At 38.9% G+C, this 20,088-nt stretch overlaps 1 protein-coding gene and 1 pseudogene across 13 annotated transcripts in view; both read right to left on the bottom strand.

Annotated features, from left to right (window-relative positions):
* Positions 1-20,088, bottom strand: part of Rhot1 (ras homolog family member T1) — a 112,158-nt gene that overhangs the window by 21,252 nt on the left and 70,818 nt on the right. For 6 of the 13 annotated variants that reach the window (XM_045158814.1, XM_045158815.1, XM_045158826.1 and 3 more), the window contains 9 exons: positions 16,929-17,013; positions 14,626-14,771; positions 12,738-12,838; positions 9,750-9,880; positions 8,683-8,766; positions 6,694-6,813; positions 3,727-3,929; positions 2,530-2,625; positions 797-919 (listed from right to left, as the gene is read on the bottom strand). In XM_045158814.1, coding sequence (XP_045014749.1) covers positions 797-919; positions 2,530-2,625; positions 3,727-3,929; positions 6,694-6,813; positions 8,683-8,766; positions 9,750-9,880; positions 12,738-12,838; positions 14,626-14,771; positions 16,929-17,013 — 1,089 coding nt within the window. The remainder of the gene's footprint in view (positions 1-796; positions 920-2,529; positions 2,626-3,726; positions 3,930-6,693; positions 6,814-8,682; positions 8,767-9,749; positions 9,881-12,737; positions 12,839-14,625; positions 14,772-16,928; positions 17,014-20,088) is intronic. The other 7 variants (XM_045158816.1, XM_045158819.1, XM_045158822.1 and 4 more) reach the window with 3 other exon arrangements.
* LOC101606793 lies at positions 4,789-5,132 on the bottom strand (annotated as a pseudogene).

Below are 20,088 nucleotides of genomic sequence, written 5' to 3'. Positions count from 1 at the left end.
CAAAGTATCATTCATATTACTATGGTTTTAATAGGATAGATTGTGTGAATGTAAGCTAAGTACAGTATAATACAATGTCTTTCATTTGGGATCAACATGTCTTTTCCTTACTACAAAAGTCCAAATCTATTTCTACAACTCATAGCCAAAATATTTTAATTTCCCTATCTATGTATCATGTCCTAATATGAAAGATAACTTTTAACTTTCCTAGTTAAAAAATTCAAAATCTGAAGCCAGGTGTGGTGGTGCACACCTTTAATCCCAGCACTCGGGAGGCAGAGGTAGGATGCTCTCCATGAGTTCGAGGCCACGCTGAGACTACATAGTGAGTTCCAGGTCAGCCTGGGCCAGTGTGAAACCCTACCTTGAAAAAACAAAACAAAACAAAACAAAACAAAAATTCAAAGGTATTTTGTTTGGTTTTTGTTTTTCAAGGTATTGTCTTATTCTAGTCCAGGCTGACCTGGAACTCACTATGTAGTCTCAGGCTAGCCTCAAACTCACGGCAATTCTCTCATCTCTGCCTCCCGAGTGCTGGGATAAAAGGCATGGACCACCATGCCTGGCTCCAAAATGTTATTTTATAGTCCTTTAAATATACCTATTAATTTTAAAACATTATTAAGGATGCCTCCAAAAGTAAACACTGTCATCACACTGAGACTTTTAGTGGAAGTTAGTTGGGCATCTGTTGGCTTGTTGCCTTTGTAGTGAGTATCTGTATAAGAGTTATCCACTTTTTTCTTTTGTATTTTAACAGAATGCCTGGTACCCAGTAAATAAAGTTAAGAACCTGTTAAGAACGGCAGTGAAGATTTTGTTCTTTACAGATTGCAGCAAGTCTGAGTTGAGGAAGTTCTGACAGATGCAAAATGTACACCTGTTGCAGGTGCACATACAGCGTAACCGGGCATGGCTGTGAAAACACACAGAAGGACAGGGTTGAGTTCTTTCTTATAATATGGCACAAATCAGGGTGTGCCAACTTAAAAAAAAATTTAGGCATAAGCAACACTCTTTGTAGAAAGGAAAAGGACATGTGGGGCATGCTAAAGTTGTGCAGAATTCCACATTTACTGAAAACATAAGAAGTAATAGCTTCTTCCTCACTCTCTATGGAAAGTCTAGGGAATATTAACTAACACTTTAATTTTTCTGAGGGGGGAATGGAATTGTTATTAGATAATTTTTAGTGGAATAAATATGCACAGCAATAGATGACACCCTTATCTAAATTAATAAAAATAAAACTTGAGTAAGCCATACACCAACCAAAAGGACAAGGTTTGCTAGCATTTGAATAGCCATTCCCTCCTCCTCCCTCAACATACACACATGCCTGAAAACCAGGAAGGAGAAGAGTGACAAATACACAAAGGAGTCAATAGACGAGTGTATTCAACCCTGAGAAGATATGAACAACATCGTCTTTAATTTATCAAGTACTCTGGCTCCCAAAGGAAATCAAAGTGCTTCATAAATTTCTTCTAGAAGAAAATACAGTTAATTTCATCAGCTATCAAAACACAGCAACTAAGTATCATAGCATGAAACTCTGGATAAAGATATAAAAAGTCAACAATGGACCCAATTGAAATCAGTTATGAAATTTCGGGAGACGTTCTGACTCCTTTCTGGTTGAGTGGAGTTGCACTTATTAGGGTAGGCACATGGGGCAACCCATTTCACTGAAGCCCTGACTACTCACATAGGGGGTTCCCATGACTGTTAAGTGGCCAAAGCCACACAGACAGACAAAGCCCTATCACACCACCCATGAAGAGATACTGAATGGGGCAGAACCCACTCAGAAGAGCGCCACCTGATGAATCAATGCCATCACTTCCTGTAACACCTGATCATTTTTAGAGGCTTCTCAGTCAAAGGACTGGCCCAATCTGCCTTGGCTTAGCTTGTGAGATCTGACGAGACCACAGCACACAGTGGCATGGTTGTGGAGATTAGCAGCATCCCAATAATGCCTAATTCCCAACATGAAGAAAAACAAGAATTAATTTTGAGAATTAATGTTCAAGACATTCTTTTTAAAAACCTAACTTGTGATGCTAATAAGACACTGACAGCTGTCATACTGGAATCCATCTGTTATTTTATAAATTGCATCTGACTCTTCAACATACACAAGGCTCCACCCACCAAAAAGGAGAGATGCAAAGTATGCTTAGCAACAGAGAGATGCTTCATGAGAAGAGAAGTAGTTTGGCATTAATTACATAATTACGTATCCATATATGTACATTTATCATATACACACACACACACACACAAGAATTATAGTTTAAGATGTGAAGACGCAGCTCTAATAACAGATATAGTTACTTACAAGTTTTTAAAAAATGACAATTTACATAGTAAAGACACCATAATATATACTTAGGTAGTAAGTTTGACCAAGCAGTGCGTTTCAAGGTAATTACTAAATATTAATACAGCAAAAAGAGATTTCCACCCTATAAGAAAATATCAACAAAATCCCACAGAAGTCATAAAGAAAAAGCAACTTACAAAGCAGTTTTTAGAAAGACCCAGATTTTTCTCAAATTCTCTATCCTATCAGTGTTGCCCATGTCTCGGGAGAGTCTGCCTCTGTAATGATCCTCTCTGTAGATAACATACATGAGAGTTTAAAGCAATGGTAAAACATAAATAAGGTTTTGCTTATCTTATGTTAATAAGATTGACTTGTGTTCCAATACAAATAGAAATTCAAAAGGCTTGCTGCATTAAAAAAATGTTCATCAAATACCAATACAGGTAATTCTAACTGTAAAAATTTGTATAAATTAACACTTTTTTTTTTTTTGAGGTAGGGTCTCATTGTAACCCAGGCTAACCTGGAACTCACTCAGTAGCCCAGGCTTGAAACTCACAGTGATCCTTTTACCTCAGCCTCCCCAGTGCTGGAATCACAGGCATAAGCTTTAGTCTTGGGTAATAGCAATATTTGATTATTACTCTATATCATAGTTTTCTTAGGAAAAGTGACTTAAAAGACTAATATAATAAGTAGAGTAAGATATAAATTCCTGAGAAACGCACTGCCTGAAAAGCTATTTTGTTACAAAACGGAATTTATACAAACACACTACTTGAGAAGAATGTCAATAAGAATCATGCAATCTTAAAGGCAGTTAGTAAATTGTGAAGATACCATTGTTACATGCTTGTGCATATGCATGTATAGATATATAATAAATGTACATGAAGTTTATGGTTCTAGCAATGCAAAACATTTATATAGTGGAAATTCCAATCATAGCTACTTTTCATAGCATTTAAAAGATATATTCTGAATTCAAACAGAAAATATAAGTTTAAATTCACAAAATATTTGAAAATCTCCCACATACTTAAGTTAAATTTTTTAACAAAAATATATAAAAATGAACTTTGTGTTCATATGAAATGCTCTATAAGCATAAAACAAGATTTTATCATAGTAAGACTTTTAAGTGGTGGTAGAATGTGACTTATTATAAGCTACAGCTTGCTCAAAAATATGCAAATATTGTCAGAAGTACTGCTTGTATCATTCATGACACCCAAACCAAATTTGCAGTTGCCCAAATTTGTACCTTCTCATTACAAAGTCTCTTTCTGTTGCTAAACAACTTCTGTGACAAAGATTCCCCTTCATGGCTAATAATGGCATGCAATGTTATGAAACATGCAAATGAAAATGAAGACAGAGCAAGTACTTACGGGTACATGGCCATTGTTGTCAATTTAACAAAGATATCTTTACTGGGCGCATCAGCAGTATTGCAAGTGAAGGCCTGAGGTGGAGGCATTTTGTGTTTCCTACAGAAATCAGTAGGTGAGATACTGTATTCTTGTTTAACTTCATGCAGGTCTGACTTTGCAGCAACAATTAAGCAGGGTATTCTGCTGTCCATAAAATGTTGCTATGGAACAAGAAACAAAATCAAACATTGCTGACAAGTTCAAAACTTACTATTTATTTAACCGAATATAAACCAAAAAATTTCCCCAGATAGGCAAAGCAACAATAGTTTCAAAGGGAGAAAAAGGAACCAAGAGGCAAAGTTTGGTAGTGACCTAGGTCAGTCACATACAGTAAATATGACTAAGACTATTTCTCTCAAGTGGATAGCAACATCAAGCTATTTCAATTCTTGAGGTTCTCTGTAATTTTTAAAATAATATTTTTTCTTTTTTTATTTATGAGAGAGAGAGGGAGAGAGAAAGAATGGGTGCACCAGGGCCTCTAGCCACTGCAAATGAACTCCAGATGTATGTGCCATCATGTGCATGTGGCTTACATGGCTTCTGGGTCCTTAGACTTTGCAGGCAAATGTTTTAGCCGCTAAGCCATCTCTCCAGCCCTAAAATAAATATTTTTAAAAATTTATTTGCAAGAAGGGGGAAATGAGCACTTCAGAAACTTTTGACACTGCAAATAAAGTCCAGATGCATGTGCCACTTTGTGCATCTTGCTTTACATGGGTACCGTAAAACTGATCCTAAGCAGTCAAGCTTTGCAAGCAAGTGCCTTTAACTGCAGCCATCTCTCCAAGTTTTTACATTTACTTATTTAGTCTTTTCAAGGTAAGGTCCCCCTTTAGCCCAGGCTGAACTGGAATTTATTATGTAGTGTCAGGGTGGCCTCGAACTCATGGAGATCCTTATACCTATGTGCCTCCTGACTGCTGGGATAAAAGTGTGTTCCACCATGCCTGGCTCCAATACTATTATAATTTTTCTTGTTGCAGTCAATGCATGGGGACTTTATTAGAGCCCCAAGGCCATGGCTTTACTTGACCTTCTTCTTGGGGTGAAGGTCGTTGGTGTGGCCACACTTCTTACGGCAATTTACAGCACGGGGGTGCAGACGAGCATAGCACTTGCAGCAAATCATCTTGTCACAGCTGTACTTCTAGGCAAGCTGGCGCAGAGAGGGCGCGATGATGCCACCACGCAGGTGCAACACCTGGTGCAGGGTGGACTGTTTCTGGATGTTGTAATCAGAGAGAGTGCTGCTGCTGGTCTGGTGGAATGCCTTCCTTGTCTTGAATCTTGGCCTTGACATTCTCGATGGTGTCACTGGGTTCCACCTCTACAGTGATGGTCTTCACAAAGATTTGCATTTTGGTATCTGCTCGGCCGCCTCATTACAGCCAATGCTATTATTTTTAATAACTGCTAAATCAACAAGATTATTTTATCTTAGTCTGGAAAACTATCCTTCTATTGTGAGATATCTGGCTTTCCAGAGAATTTTTTGCTATTCCCCAGTACCCACATAGAGCCAGGTGCACAAGTGGAACATGCATCTGGAATTCATCTGCAGTGGCAGGAAGCCTGGCACACCCATTCCTCCACCCCCTATTTTTCTCTGCTTACAAGTAACATTTTTTTCAAAAACAAAAATACAGTGCTCAAATAAATACCTCTGGCCAGGCATGGTGGTGCATGCCTTTAATCCCAGCACTCGGGAGGCAGAGGTAGGCAGATGACTGAGTTCAAGGCCACCCTGAAGCTACATAGTGAATTCCAGATCAGCCTGGGCTACAGTAAGACCCTACCTCAAAAAACCAAAATAAATAAATAAGTAAGTACCTCTGTACATACAGCTTTCCCTTCCTACTGGCTCTTCTTGATAATCTCAAAGTTACTAATATACTTCCCAAGCCTCTGATGTATTCCCCTGCTCTGGCTGCCATTCTTGGGACATTTGACAATACATAAATCCATATATATTCCTAACAGCCATGACCTTCTATCAATGCAAAGTTCTTAACCAGGTATGTATATCCAAGTCACTTGTATAATTTTTTGTTGTTGTTACTGTTTTTTTTTTTGGGGGAGGGGGGGGTCAAGGTAGGGTCTCACTCTATTCCAGGCTGACCTGGAATTCAGTATGTAGTCTCAGGATGGCTTCAAATCATGAAGACCCTTCTACCTCTGCCTCCCCAGTGTTGGGAATGGAGGCATGCACCACCACACCCAGCTCTGTTTTTGTTTTTGAGATAGTTTCTCTCTAGTCCAGGCTGACCCGGAACTCACTATGTAGTCTCAGGGTGGCCTCAAACTCATGGTGATCCTCCTATCTCTGCCTCCCAAGTGCTGGGGTTAAAGGTGTGCAGCACCAAGCTGGGCTGTAATTTTTTTTCCCCCAAGGGAGGGTTTAGCTGTATCCCAGGCTGATCTGGAATGCAATATAGTCTCAGGCTGGCCTCAAACTCATGGCGATCCTACCCGCCTTCTGAGTGTAGGATTAAAAGTGTGTGCCACCATGTCTGGCTCAATTTTTTAAAAATACCTATATCTGGGACTCTTATCAGTGTAGAATGAAATGAGAATCTTTAAGGATAAATAAGATGCAGATATTTGGTTTTTATTTGTTTGTTTGTCTGTTTGTTTTGGATTTTCAAGGTAGGGTCTCACTTTAACCCAGGCTAACCTGGAATTCACTATGTAGTCTCAGGGTGGCCTTAAACTCACAGTGATCCTCCTACCTCTGCCTCCCCAGTGCTAGGATTAAAGGTGTGTGCCACCACACCTGGCTAATATTTGTGTTTAAAAACAAAAACAAAAAACTCCACAAATGACTTTGCTACATTTTTCTGGCTAGGAAACATCACAATGAAATCCCATTAAAACCCCCTATCAAGTTATATTTAGTCATGGCCCATTAGAGCAACAAACCTTAAAAATCCTGGCACAGTATTCAAAAGATTTTGGGTTAGTGACATCATACACCAGGCATACAACATCACAGATGATTTCAGCCTCAGTGAGAAATTCTGATTCTGTGACATCATGCAGCTTTAAGAGAAAAAGAAAATGAGAAACTTAAGCATCATAATATTAATATAATATAATATAATATAATATAATATAATATAATATAATATAATATAATATAATATAATATAATCATGGTACTTGCTCAACTGTACTTTCTAACTTTTCAGACCATTCTTAGAAGTAGAAATTATAAACAAGTAACTTTTGATTCTGTGGATTAAAAAGTGATTTAAGACACTAAAGAAGCTAGCATTTAGTAACTGATGAGGGGCAAACCCTTTACATGCACTGTATACAAATATAGATAAGGAGACAGGCTAGAAATGTTAAGCCAACCACAAAGACTCAGACATAACTGTCAAATGAGTTCTCTTTTCTCCCATTACCTTTTCTTCCCACTAACCAAAAATACAAACCAAAAAAAAAAAAAATTTTTTTTTTTTTTTTGGTTTTTCAAGGTCGGGTCTCACTCTGATCCAGGCTGACCTGGAATTAACTCTGTAGTCTCAGGGTGGCCTTGAACTAACTGCGATCCTCCTACCTCTGCCTCCCGAGTACTGGGATTAAAGGCGTGCACCACCACGCCTGGCTTAAAAAAATTTTTTTTGAGGTAGGGTCTCACTTTAGCCCAGGCCTGGAATCCACTAGGTAGTCTCAGGCTGGCCTCAAACTCATGGTGATCCTCCTACCTCTGCCTTCCAAGTGCTGGGATTAAAGATGTGTGCCACCAAGCCTGGCTCCAAATAATTTTTAGACTGAGGTTACTGTTTCTATTCACTACCTACTCTTTTCAATGTTCGTGATAAAATGACTTTCAGAGCTGAAGAGATGGCTTAGTGGTTAAGGTGCTTGCCTGTGAAGCTTGAGGACCCAGGTTTGATTCCCCAGTACCCATGTAAGCCAGATGCACAAGGTAGCACATGCGTCTGGAGTTCATTTGCAGTGGCTGAAGGCCCTGGTGTGCCCATTCTCTCTCCCTCTCTCACAAATAAATATATTTTAAAAAAATCCATATACAAGTACTGCATGCAACCATTAAATTAGAGCTATTTTGTTTCAGTCATTTAAAAATATACCCATCAGGGGCTACGGAGATGGCTTAGTGGTTAAGTCACTTGCCTGAAAAGCCTAAGGACCCAGTTCTAGTCCCTAGTACCCACATAAGCCAGTACATGGTGGCACATGCGTCTGGAATTTGTTTGCAGTGGCTGGAGGCCATAGTATGCCCATTCTCTGTCTCTTTCTCTATCTGTTTCTTTCTCTCTCTCTCTCAAATAAATAAATAAATAAACAAATAAATAAAATTTATCCAATAATTAAAATCTTCAAATCAGGACTGGAGAGATGGCTTAGCAATTAAGGCACTTGCCTGAGAAGCCTAAGGACTCATGGTGAGCTCTCCAGATCCCATGTTAAGACAGACGCATAAAATGACACAAGGGTACAAAGTCACACATGTGTACAAGGGGGCACACACATTTGGAGTTCAGTTGCAATGTGCAGTGGCTGGAGGACCTGGCATGACAATTCTCTTTTCCTTGCATTAAAAAAAAAAAAAAAAAAAAAAAAGTCTAGTTTGTTGGGCTTGCCTCAAAAAAAAAAAAAAAATCTTCAGGCTGGAGAGATGGCTTAGCGGTTAAGCGCTTGCCTATGAAGCCTAAGGAACCTGGTTCGAGGCTCGATTCCCCAGGACCCACGTTAGTCAGATGCACAAGGGGGCACATGCGTCTGGAGTTCATTTGCAGTGGCTGGAGGCCCTGGTGCGTCCATTCTCTCTCTCCTCTCTCTCTCTCTGCCTCTTTCTCTCTCTGCTGCACTCAAATAAATTAGAATAAACAACAACAACAAAAAAGTTAAAAAAAAAATCTTCAAAATTAGAGTTCTTACCAACAAGTATTTCTCTTGTCCATATACATATACAGTGTTAATCGCATAATAGGATTTATGATCATCACGAATTTTCTTCTGCCTCTGAAAATAGAACCAAAACTCTTAGTATTTGTAGTAATATATTACAGTGACTACTTTCCATCAGTACATACCTTTGTACGAATGCTTTGGTGTGGGTTATAAATAAAATGATACTCTTCTCTACATTATAAACTATTAATCAGTACAAAAGGGTTACTGATTTTTCTTGGTTCTGAGGGTCTTAGACAAAAGAAACATTTGTTCTCCATAAAGTAAAAGCAGTAGCTACAGAGAAAGAAAGTTCTATTTGTGAAAGTGTATTCTAGAGCCACCTGCTGTCAATTCTCACTATGCTTTAATTTGGTCCGACAGAATTACCTGTGAATATTTTACATCAATCTCTTAATCAAGGGAGCAATAAGAACGAGGTATCAGGACTCGCTTAAAATATTTACTGTACATTTACATCATGACAAGGACTGTGTCAGCTGCTTTCATATGTGCAGTCATTGAATCTCTATCTAAACAAACACTGGTTTTAAAGAAAAGGCTGTGTTGGGGAGATGGCTCAGAGATTAAAGGAGCTTGCTTATAAAGCCTATTGTCCCAGGTTCAATTCCCTAGCACTATGTAAAAGCTGGATGTAAAGTGGTGCATATGTGGCAAATGTGTACCCCCCACATATAGGCACTAAAAGTTAATTATTAATTAATTAAAGAAAAGGCAAATGGTAACTGACACCAGTGAAACAAGACAGTTCAACAGAATTATTGTTACTCTCTTTACTAAGATAGGATATCACTATGTAGCTCAAGCTGGCCTGGAACTTGCGAGGTAGCCCAGGTTGACTTTGAATTCACAATCCTCCTAGCTTCTACCTCCCAAATATTAGGTGTATTGTTACACTACAGACTAACATATATACTAACATATGGGCCAATGAATTCTAATAATCATCTAAAAGGTTAGTGCATATAAAAATTTTAGTAAGCTCATTACTATAAACATTTGTTAGATGAAACTATACTCTGAAAAACTCTCACCATTAAGTTTCTTCCAAGAAGAGCCTGAAGAACTCCACTTTTCCCACAGCCTTTCATTCCAATTACATTACATCTGAATACATTTCTCTGAGTTTGTTTTTTCTGCAGGTCTATCTTTTTATCTCTTGTTACTAAAAAGAAAAACAAATGACACTAAATATGTACCACCTAAACTCACTGAACCTCCATTTGACCTTCTGTAAAATTACATGTTGCTGCTTATCATGTTTAGAAAATGTCTGATCTATAGATACTATATTATACAATAGTCAAATGCAGTATGTGAAATTAAGTACTAAAGAGAATGCAGGAGGGAATCACTTAGTAGAAAAGATGCATTTCTAAAGGTGACTGCAAAGTTAATCTCCAGTAGCCAAATTATATTTATTTCATAATAAAATAGTACATTTTCACAATAATTAGGATAGCTAACCATATCATACCTAGTATCTTCTGTGAAAAAATTTTATAGTAACAAGTTATAAATTGAAAGATGGTATTTGCAATCTGTACTTTCTTGGAGCTGGATCTACAAATGGGAAAAGGATCTTGCACTCTGGCATTAGCTGGCCTTTCAAATGTAACTCTGTAAGAGAGGAAGGCCAGAAAATAATGCTATGATATCAGCACAATGGGTCATTATTCCTTTTTTTTGTTTGTTTGTTTTGTTTTTTTCTTATTTTTGCCCAAACAGGGTATCAAATAGCCCAGGCCTGCTGTGAACTTGATATGTAGCCAAGGATGACCCAGACTCCTCTACCTCCCAAGTGCTTTTATGTACCACCACACTCAGCCCAGACATCCCTTTTTGATGTTGAGACCTCCATAGGTGGTACCCAAAGATGCAACTAAGGCAGCACTCATCAGATGCACTAATGACTGCAGCAGAAACTAAAAATGATAGAACTATAAAATAACTATGGGACAGTTAAGTTAAAGAACTGCCACATGATGAGATATTAAGATGTGAAGATATATACTGACACAGAAAGTTGTCAATGTTGTTGAGTGAAAGAACCTTATGGTTAGCTAGAAATTAGTTTCTTACTCATTGGTGCTGAACTAAATACTGGCTAATTGGGTAAGTACTTTAAAGAGTTCTTGCCAGGCATGGTGGTGCACGCCTTTAATCCCAGCACTCGGGAGGCAGAAGTAGGAGGATCGCTGAGAGTTCAAGGCCACCCTGAGACTACATAGTGAATTCCAGGTCAGCCTGAGCCAAAGTAAGATCCTACCTTGAAAAAAAAAAAAAAGGAGTTCTTGCTCTGTGCATTTAAGAAACACTATCTTAGCTGGGCGTGGTAGCCCACGCCTTTAATCCCAGCACTTGGGAGGCAGAGGTAGGAGGATCGCCATGAGTTCGAGGTCACCCTGAGACTACATAGTAATTTCCAGGTAAGCTTGGGCTAGAATGAAACCCTACCTCAAAAAACAAAATTAAAAAAAAAAAAGAAGAAGAAAGAAAAAAAGAAATGCTATTTTAGGCCAGGCATAGTGAGACATGCCTTAAATCCCAATATTTGAGAGGCCAAGGTAGGAGGATTGCTGAGAGTCTGAGGCCACACTGACACTACAGAATGAATTCTGGTCAGCCTGGACTACAATGAGACCCTATTCTGAAAACCAAAAATTAAATAAATAAATAAATGCTATCTTATGCTAGCACTTCCTATAAGATTTGGCAATTTAAAACCAAATAGGATATAAGAAACTACTGAAATGCTTGCTAATTTTATACCTAAGATTTGTTTGTTTTTTTGAGGCAGGGTCTCACTCTAGCCCAGACTGATTGGGAACTCACTCTAGTCCAGGCTGGCCTCAAACTCACAGTGATCCTCCTACCTCTGCCTCTCAAGTGCTGGGATTAAAGGAATGCACCATCATGCCTGGCTGATTGGGTTTTTTTGTTGTTTCTCGAGGTAGGGTCTCACTCTAGCCCAGGCTGACCTGGAATTCACTATGTATTCTTAGGGTGGCCTCAAACTCTCAGCGATCCTCCTACCTCTGCCTCCTAAGTGCTGGGATTAAAGACATGTGCCACCATGCCCGGCACCTGACTGTTTTTGAGAGAAGCACATTGCTTTAATAATTCCAAGATCTAAGAAAGATTTATTAATAAGGACAAAGGCTACAACACTATGGAGTTATATACTTAGTTCAGGATCAGGGCTTAATAGGCCTTTTTTCTTTCTTGCTTGCTTGCTTGCTTGCTTGATTTTGCTTGCTTGCTTTAGGCAAGTCTTACTATGTAGCTTAGGCTGCCCTTGAGTTTGTGATCTACCTGCTTCAGCCTATCCAGTGCTGGAATTATAGGCCTGTACCACTATGACTAGCCCTTTTTTAAAATTTGCTTTTTTTAATTTAAAGAAAATTAAGTATAATATAGGGATAGGGAGAGAGCTCAATCAGTAAAGCACATGCCTCACAAGCAAGTGAGCATGAGTAGGATCTTTAGTACCCAAGTAAAATGCTGGTTATGGTAAGTGCATATCTATTGTGGTGGTGAGGCAGAGATGGGTAGATCATGGGAGCTTGCTGGTCAGCTAGTGTAGCCTAACTGGTAAGCACCAGGACAATAAGTCACTTTAACACAAACAGAAGCGGATGGTATATCTGAAACTGATACCCAAAACTGTCTTCTGATCTTCACGTGCATATACCCATATACCTATACATAGTTATGAATGTGCATACACACACATGAGTAAAGCAGACTGGTAAGTCCCTTAATGTCTACAGTTCTCCTTCATTTTCATCAGTGGAGTACCCCCAGAGTAGACTAGAAGCAAAAGTTCTATTTTTCTTTTTTGATAAACAATAAAATGAAGTATCTCAACTCAAAAGAAAAATGACTAACTCATGAGGAAAACAAAAAGAACATAGAATGAACACAAATGAAAATGTGTTTATTTTTACTCTTTGTAGCATTTGTAGTTTTAAAGACATAATGCTCCTAAGTCACAAACCAAATAGTAAGTGGATGCTTACTTGTAATGGCTGAAGCTTGAGATTCTTGTTCAGTCAGTATGGAGTAGCCTAGATAGCCCAAATATTCCAGGCAGCGCTGTACATCTAAGTAGGTCGTGAGCCTAAGAAAAGAAAGTTTACAAGGTGAAAGGTTCCTAAATAAACATATATAAAAACCAAAAAAAAATCCAAAAGTTCAAAAAACAGGGCTGGAGAGATGGCTTAGCGGTTAAGCGCTTGCCTGTGAAGCCTAAAGACCCCGGTTCGAGGCTCGGTTCCCCAGGTCCCACGTTAGCCAGATGCACAAGGGGGCGCATGCGTCTGGAGTTCGTTTGCAGAGGCTGGAAGCCCTGGCGCGCCCATTCTCTCTCTCTCCCTCTGTCTTTCTCTCTGTGTCTGTCGCTCTCAAATAAATAAATAAAAAAAAAAAAAAAAAGGGAGGAGAGTTGTCAGGAAACTTTAAAAAAAAAAAAAAAGTTCAAAAAACATAATCTATCAAACCCAGACAATGTTTGTGAGGCTTTTCCTACGCTGCCATTTCTACAGCAGGGAAGGGAGGCAGGAGAGTATGAGATGAGAATGATTTCCTCTGTCTAGTCCATCTGCTACAGGAAAAAAGCCTGCACCAATGAGTGTTGCACAGATGAATGATAATAAGTCTACAACAGGGACATATTACATTATCTACTTCCCAAGCTAATAGTGCCCTGTACATACTGGCTAGCTGAAACCCTCATAACTTTTAAAACAAATTTTAAAAACGCCTGGCAAAAGCACAAAACATCTGAAAAGCATCTAAATTTAGCCTTTCTTATCTGTTTGAAAAAAATCTTAATGTTGAAAAAAGTTGTCTCACTAATGTTAAAGGAACACAAATGTCACAAAATGTTGACAGGGCTAGAGAGATGCCTTAGTGGTTAAGGTGCTTGCCTGCAAAGCCTAAGTAACCAGGTTCAATTCCCCAGCACCCATGTAAAGCTAGTGCACAAAGTGGTGCATGTGCTGGAGTTTGTTGGCACCGGCTGGAGGCCCGGATGGTGCACACTCTATGGCTCTCTCTTTCTCAATGCAAATAAATTAATTTTTTTAAAAGTGTTGACAAATTTCCACCAAACTCTATTAATAATTCATTAGGGCTAGAGAGATGGCTTAGCAGTTAAGCGCTTGCCTGTGAAGCCTAAGGACCCCAGTTAGAGGCTCAATTCTCCAGGACTCATGTTAGCCAGATGCACATGGTAACGTATGCATCTGGGGTTCATTTTCTGTGTCTGGAGGCCCTGCGTACTCATTCTAACTCTCTATCTCTCTCTCTCCCTCTCTCTGTCTCAAATATATAAATAAGGTAGATAAATAAAAAATTAAAAAAGAATTCATTAGCCGGGCATAGTGGCATAAACCTTTTAATTCCAGCTCTCAGGAGGCAGAGGTAGGAGGATCACTGTGAGTTCGAGGCCACCCTGAGACTACATAGTGAATTCCAGGTCAGCCTGGGCTAGAGTGAGACCCTATCTCAAAAAAAAAAAATCATTAAAAATTATTCAAATTATTCAAACAACAAATACTGCAGAAAGTCATAAATGTTCAGTAAAATATGCTTCTCCTCATTTATTGAAAGACTGTGCAATAGTAATAAATAACATTTCCAATTCTATCTAACAAAAGTTACTAAAATTTAGTTTTGTTTTGAGGCAAGACTTATTACAGTTTTCCAGTACATGATCCAAAAGAAAACTTCCTGACAAATTTATAGGACTCTACACATAGCTTATCTTATAGACATCCAGACACATGTAAATCCTGCTTAGAGGACATAAGGATTGAAGTATTTTGTAAGATCTGACAGGCTTACATGATAAATGTAACACATCATAAAGTACTTGTCACTCAAAGAAATGAGCATTATACTCACGTCCACTGGGAAAGGAATCCCTGGTAGGTTATCCAGCCTCTTTCATTTGTGCAAACTGTGTTATTCACATCTGGCCCCCATGGTATATAAGGGAAAACTTTAAATAAATCTTTAAGTTCATCAGGTGACAAAGCACAGTCTCTATCCTGAAGATACACAGGAAGCAACATAGCATTCAGATATCTGAGAACAGTTCTCCAACACAGAGTTCCTAGTCTAGTAAAGCTGTGCTTCTAAAACCTAATTCAGCCTGCTAGGGATAGTAGTGAATGCCTTTAATCCCAGCATTCAGGAGGCTGAGGTAGGAGGATTGCTGTGAGTTTAAAGCCATCTTGAGAATTCCAGGTCAGCCTGGGCTACAGTGAGAACCTACCTTGGGGGTGGGGAAAAAAAAAAATATATATATATATAAAACACACACATCCATGTGTTTACATATATATACACATACATATATGTGTATATATATATACACATATATGTATATATGTGTATATACATACATATATATATATACACATATATACACATATATATATGTGTATATATATATGTATGTGTATACACATACATATATGTGTATATATATGAATTTCATTATAGGAGTAAAAGATGATGACATCAAAATAAAAGAGAGACTAATTAAGAGTGGGGGGGATATGATGGAGGGTGGATTTGTGAAGAGAGTAGAGGTGAGGAAAGAATTATGGTTTATTGTATATAATTACAAAAACTGTCAATAAAAAAGTTTAAAAAATGGTAAGAAGAGCTGAGAAGATTGTCCAGTGATTAAAGGTACTTATTTTGAAGGGTTCCTGGCCTGAGTTCAATTCCTAAGCCACCCACATGAGCTGGACAAAAAGTGTCATAAGCATCTGGTATTTGTTTGCAGTGGCAGGAGCTATGGCATACATGTATGCACAAACACATGCAAATAAATAAATAAATATTCTTATAATTTATCAAGAAACTTACTTTCTTCAAGGGTATGTGAAACAGTTTACCAAAAAGTAGACTTTTGCTTTTTGAGAAAACAGTAAAATTAATAGCAGAAAATGTGTTTTTTTTTTTTCCTCAATTTTTATTAACATTTTTCATGATTACAAAAAGTATCCCATGGTTGGGCTAGAGAGATGGCTTAGCGGTTAAGCACTTGCCTGTGAAGCCTAAGTACCCTGGTTCGAGGCTTGATTTGCCAGGACCCATGTTAGCCAGATGCACCAGGGGGCGCATGCATCTGGAGTTTGTTTGCAGTGGCTGGAGGCCCTGGCGTGCCCATTCTCTCTCTCTCTCTCTCTCTCTCTCTCTCTCTCTCTCTCTCTCTCTCTCTCTATCTGCCTCTTTTTCTCTCTGTCACTCTCAAATAAATAAATAAAAATGAACAAAAATATTTTTTAAAAAGTATACCATGGTAATACCTTCCCTCCCTCACCCTAGTTTCTCCTTTGAAATTCCATTCTCCCTCATATCCCCTCCCTATCTCAATCAGTCTCTCTTTTATTTTGATGTCATGGTCTTTTCCTCTTCTTATGGTCTTGTGTAGGTAGTGTCAGGCACTATGAGGTCATGGATATCCAGGCCATCTTATGTATTTTTTCTGGATAGAGACCATGAAGTTCTTGGCTATTTAACACAACCACCTGATAGCTAAGGAAGAGAGAAAAATCATTTCTAAAAAAACTTACAGTAGCCAGGCATGGTGGCACATATCTCTAGTTCTAGCTCTTGGGAGACTGAAGTAGGAAGACTGCTAAGAGTTCAAGGCCAGCTTGGAACTACAGAGGGAATTCCATGTCAGCCTGGTCTACAGTGAGACCCTACCTTGAAAAAAAAAAAAAAGTTATAGGGCTGGAGAAATGGGTTAGCCATTAAGGTGCTTGCCTGCGAAACCTAAAGACCCAGACTCCATTCCCCAGAACATATGTCAGCCAAATGCACATGTACCTGGAACTCACTTGCAGTAAATAGAGGCCCTGGTGGGCTCATTTATTCTCTTTCTCTCATAAATAAATAAATAAACAAATAAATATATATATATTTTAATTACAAGGGCTGGAGAGATGATTTAGCAGTGAAAGCGTTTGCCTGAGAAGCCTAAGGACCCAGGTTCAATTCCCCAGTACCCATGCAAGCCAGATGTACAAGGTGGCACATGCATCTGGAGTTCATTTGCAGTGGGTGGAGGCCCTGGTGCACCCATTCTCTATGTTTCCCCCACCATATCAAATAAATAAATAAAATATTTAAAGAACTTATAGAAAAATATTTTACTATGTTTTAGACAATTGCTACTAAAAGCTTACCAAATCATGTTTGTCAAAGGTGCTTTGGAGAAACAAATATGCATGATGATTTAATTCAGTAGTGCAATCAGGAGGGATTTTTAGCCTGTTGATGAAAAAAATTAATATTAACTCATTAATCAAATATGAAATTTAATTTAAGAAATATATTAAAAAACTAAAACAGGTTTGGGGGTTTTTTTTGGTTTTTCGAGGTAGGGTCTCACTTTGGCCCAGGCTGACCTGGAATTCATTATGTAGACTCACAGTGACCTCAAACTCACTGTGATTCCCCTTGCTTCTGCCTCTTAAATGCTGGGATTAAAGGCATGCACCACCACACCTGGCTGAAACAAGTCTTTCTGTGGATGACACCATGTATAAAAGTCCCAGAGATGGCTTAATTGTTAAGTCACTTACCTGCAAAGGCAAAGGACCCAAGTTCAATTCCCCAGTGCCCACAAAGCCAGATGCACAAGGTGATGCATGCATCTGGAGTTTGTTTGCAGTGGCCAGAGGCCCTGGCATGCCCATTCTCCCTATCTCCTTTTTCTCTCTCCCTCAAATAATAAAATTAAAAAAAAAAACTCAACAAATAAACCGGGCATGGTGGCACATGCCTTTAATCCCAGCACTCAGGAGGCAGAGGTAGGAGGATTGGTGTGAATTTGAGGCCACCATGAGATTACATAGTTAATTCCAGGTCAGCCTGGACCAGAGTGAGACCCCACCTCGAAAAACAAAAAAAAAAAAACAAATTTAACAAATAATGCTGATTACTGAAATAGGACTGTTCTTTTTATACACTGTAAATCATAATTACAGGCTTAATTTTAATGTTAAAATTGTAATTACCTGAAAAAAGTGGGAAGGGATATTATTTCTCTTGCCTTTTGGACCCACTTTAAATTTAATAAATGTTATCAAAGCAAGGCCTGCTCCTACTCTAAATTTTCTTTCCTTTTTTTTTTTTTTTTTTTTTGAGGTAGGATCTCACTCTAGCCCAGGCTAACCTGGAACTCACTCTGTAGTCCCAGACTGGCCTCAACCTCACAGCAATCCTCCTACCTCTGTCTCCTGAGGGCTGGGATTAAAGGTATGCAGTACCACCACATAGGGTAAATTGTCATTATTTTTATTTATTTTCTGGTTGGAGGTATTTTGTTTGTTCATGTGCTTATTTATTTATTAGCAGAGAGAGAGAGCATCTAGCCAATACAAACAAACTGCAGACACATATGCCACTTTGTGCATCTGGCTTTACATAGATACAAAGAAATCAAACATGGCTTGTCAAGCTTTGCAGGCAAGTGCCTTAACCACTGATCAATCTCTCCAATGCTGTTTTGAAACAAGACCACATATTAAGACCAGGAAGCTTGGAACTATATAGCCCAAGCTGTCCTTAGACTCTAACTCCTGTATCATCTTTCTGAGTGCTGGGACTATAGACTTGACTCACCATGCCTCGTTTTGTTTGTTTGTTTTGATGGAGGGGGTTGGAGGCAGGATCTCATTCTAGCCCAAGCTGGCCTTGAACTCACAGCAAACCTCCTACCTCAACCCCAAGAGTAATGGATTACAGGTGTGAGCCACCACATGTAGCTAATTTTTATTTTTTATCATTATTTTTGGTTTTCCTAAGTAGGCCTCTAGCCCATGCTGACCTGGAATTCAGTATGTAGTCTCAGGGTAGCCTTGAACTCATGGCAATCTTCCTCCTTAGTGCTGGGATTAAAGGCATGTACCACCACACATGGCTTTAATTAAAAATTTTTGTTCTTTGAGGTAGGCCTTACTCTAGGCTCAGGCTGACTTGGAATTCATTATGTAGTCTCAGGGGTGGCCTCAAACTCACAGCAATCCTCCTACATCTGTCTCCCAAGTGCTGGGATTAAAGGCATGCACCACCACACCAGACAAATTTTTATTTTATTTTTAAAATGTGTAGGCCAGGCTGGCCTTAAACTCCTGATCTTCTAGCTTCCACCTCTTCAGCAATATCCTACTGGCATATGACACCACAATGGGCCAAATTTTAACTTTTCACTTTTGGTTGTTTTTTTTTAATAAGAGAGAGCAAGTAAGAGAGAAAGAATTGGAGCACCAGGGCCTCCAGCCACTGCAATCAATCTCCAGAGGCATGTGCTGCCTTTTGCACATGTGTCACCTTGTGTGCCTGGCTTATGTGGGACCCAGAGAGTCAAACATGGGTCCTTAGGCTTTGCAGTCAAGTGCATTAATTAACAACTAAGCCATCTCTCTAGGTCCAATTTTTTATTTTTCAAACATTATTTACTTACTTATGAGCAGAGACAGAAGAGAAAGAGCACAGCAGGGCCTCTAACCACAGCAAATGAACTCCCGACACCTGTGCCACCTTGTGCATCAGGCTTATGTGGGTACTGAAGAATTGAACTTGGGTCCTTAGGCTTCACGGGCAAGTGCCTTAACCACTAAACCATCTCCCCAGTCCCCCAAATTTTTACTTTTGTTTATTTATATTTGGTTTTCTGAGGGAGGGTCTTGCTCTAGCCCAGGCTGACCTACAATTCACTATGTAGCCTCAGGCTGGCCTTGAACTCACAGCAATATTCCTACTTCTGCCTCTCAGGTGCTGGGATTAAAGGCATGAGCCACCACACCAAGCCCAAATTTTTATTTTTATTTATTTATTTTTTTTAATTTAAGTTTTTAAAAATTATTTATTTATTTATTTGAGGGCGACAGAGACAGAGAGAAAGACAGATAGAGGAAGAGAGAGAATGGGTGCGCCAAGGCTTCCAGCCTCTGTAAACGAACTCCAGATGCGTGTGCCCCCTTGTGCATCTGGCTAACATGGGACCTGGGGAACCGAGCCTCAAACCGGGGTCCTTAGGCTTCACAGGCAAGCGCTTAACCGCTAAGCCATCTCTCCAGCCCCATATTTTTATTTTTAATTGACATGCAATACTTGGACTTATTATAGAATACAATACTATAATTTGATACTTTTATTGAGTGTGTAATAATCAATTGGGATAATTAGCATTTCTATCTCCTCAAATAATATGTGTATGTGTTGGGAACCTTTAAACTCTTCTCCAATAATTTTGAAATGTGTAATTAACTATTATAGGCTACAGTTCTTCAGCTGTTCTATACAACCTCAGAACTACTCCAGTATACCACTATCATCACC

This window comes from Jaculus jaculus, chromosome 9, assembly GCF_020740685.1.
Source record: "Jaculus jaculus isolate mJacJac1 chromosome 9, mJacJac1.mat.Y.cur, whole genome shotgun sequence".
In the NCBI taxonomy this organism is placed as follows: domain Eukaryota; kingdom Metazoa; phylum Chordata; class Mammalia; order Rodentia; family Dipodidae; genus Jaculus; species Jaculus jaculus.
Note: the sequence above shows the minus strand (reverse complement) of the source record. Positions and strands in the feature narration are given on the sequence as shown.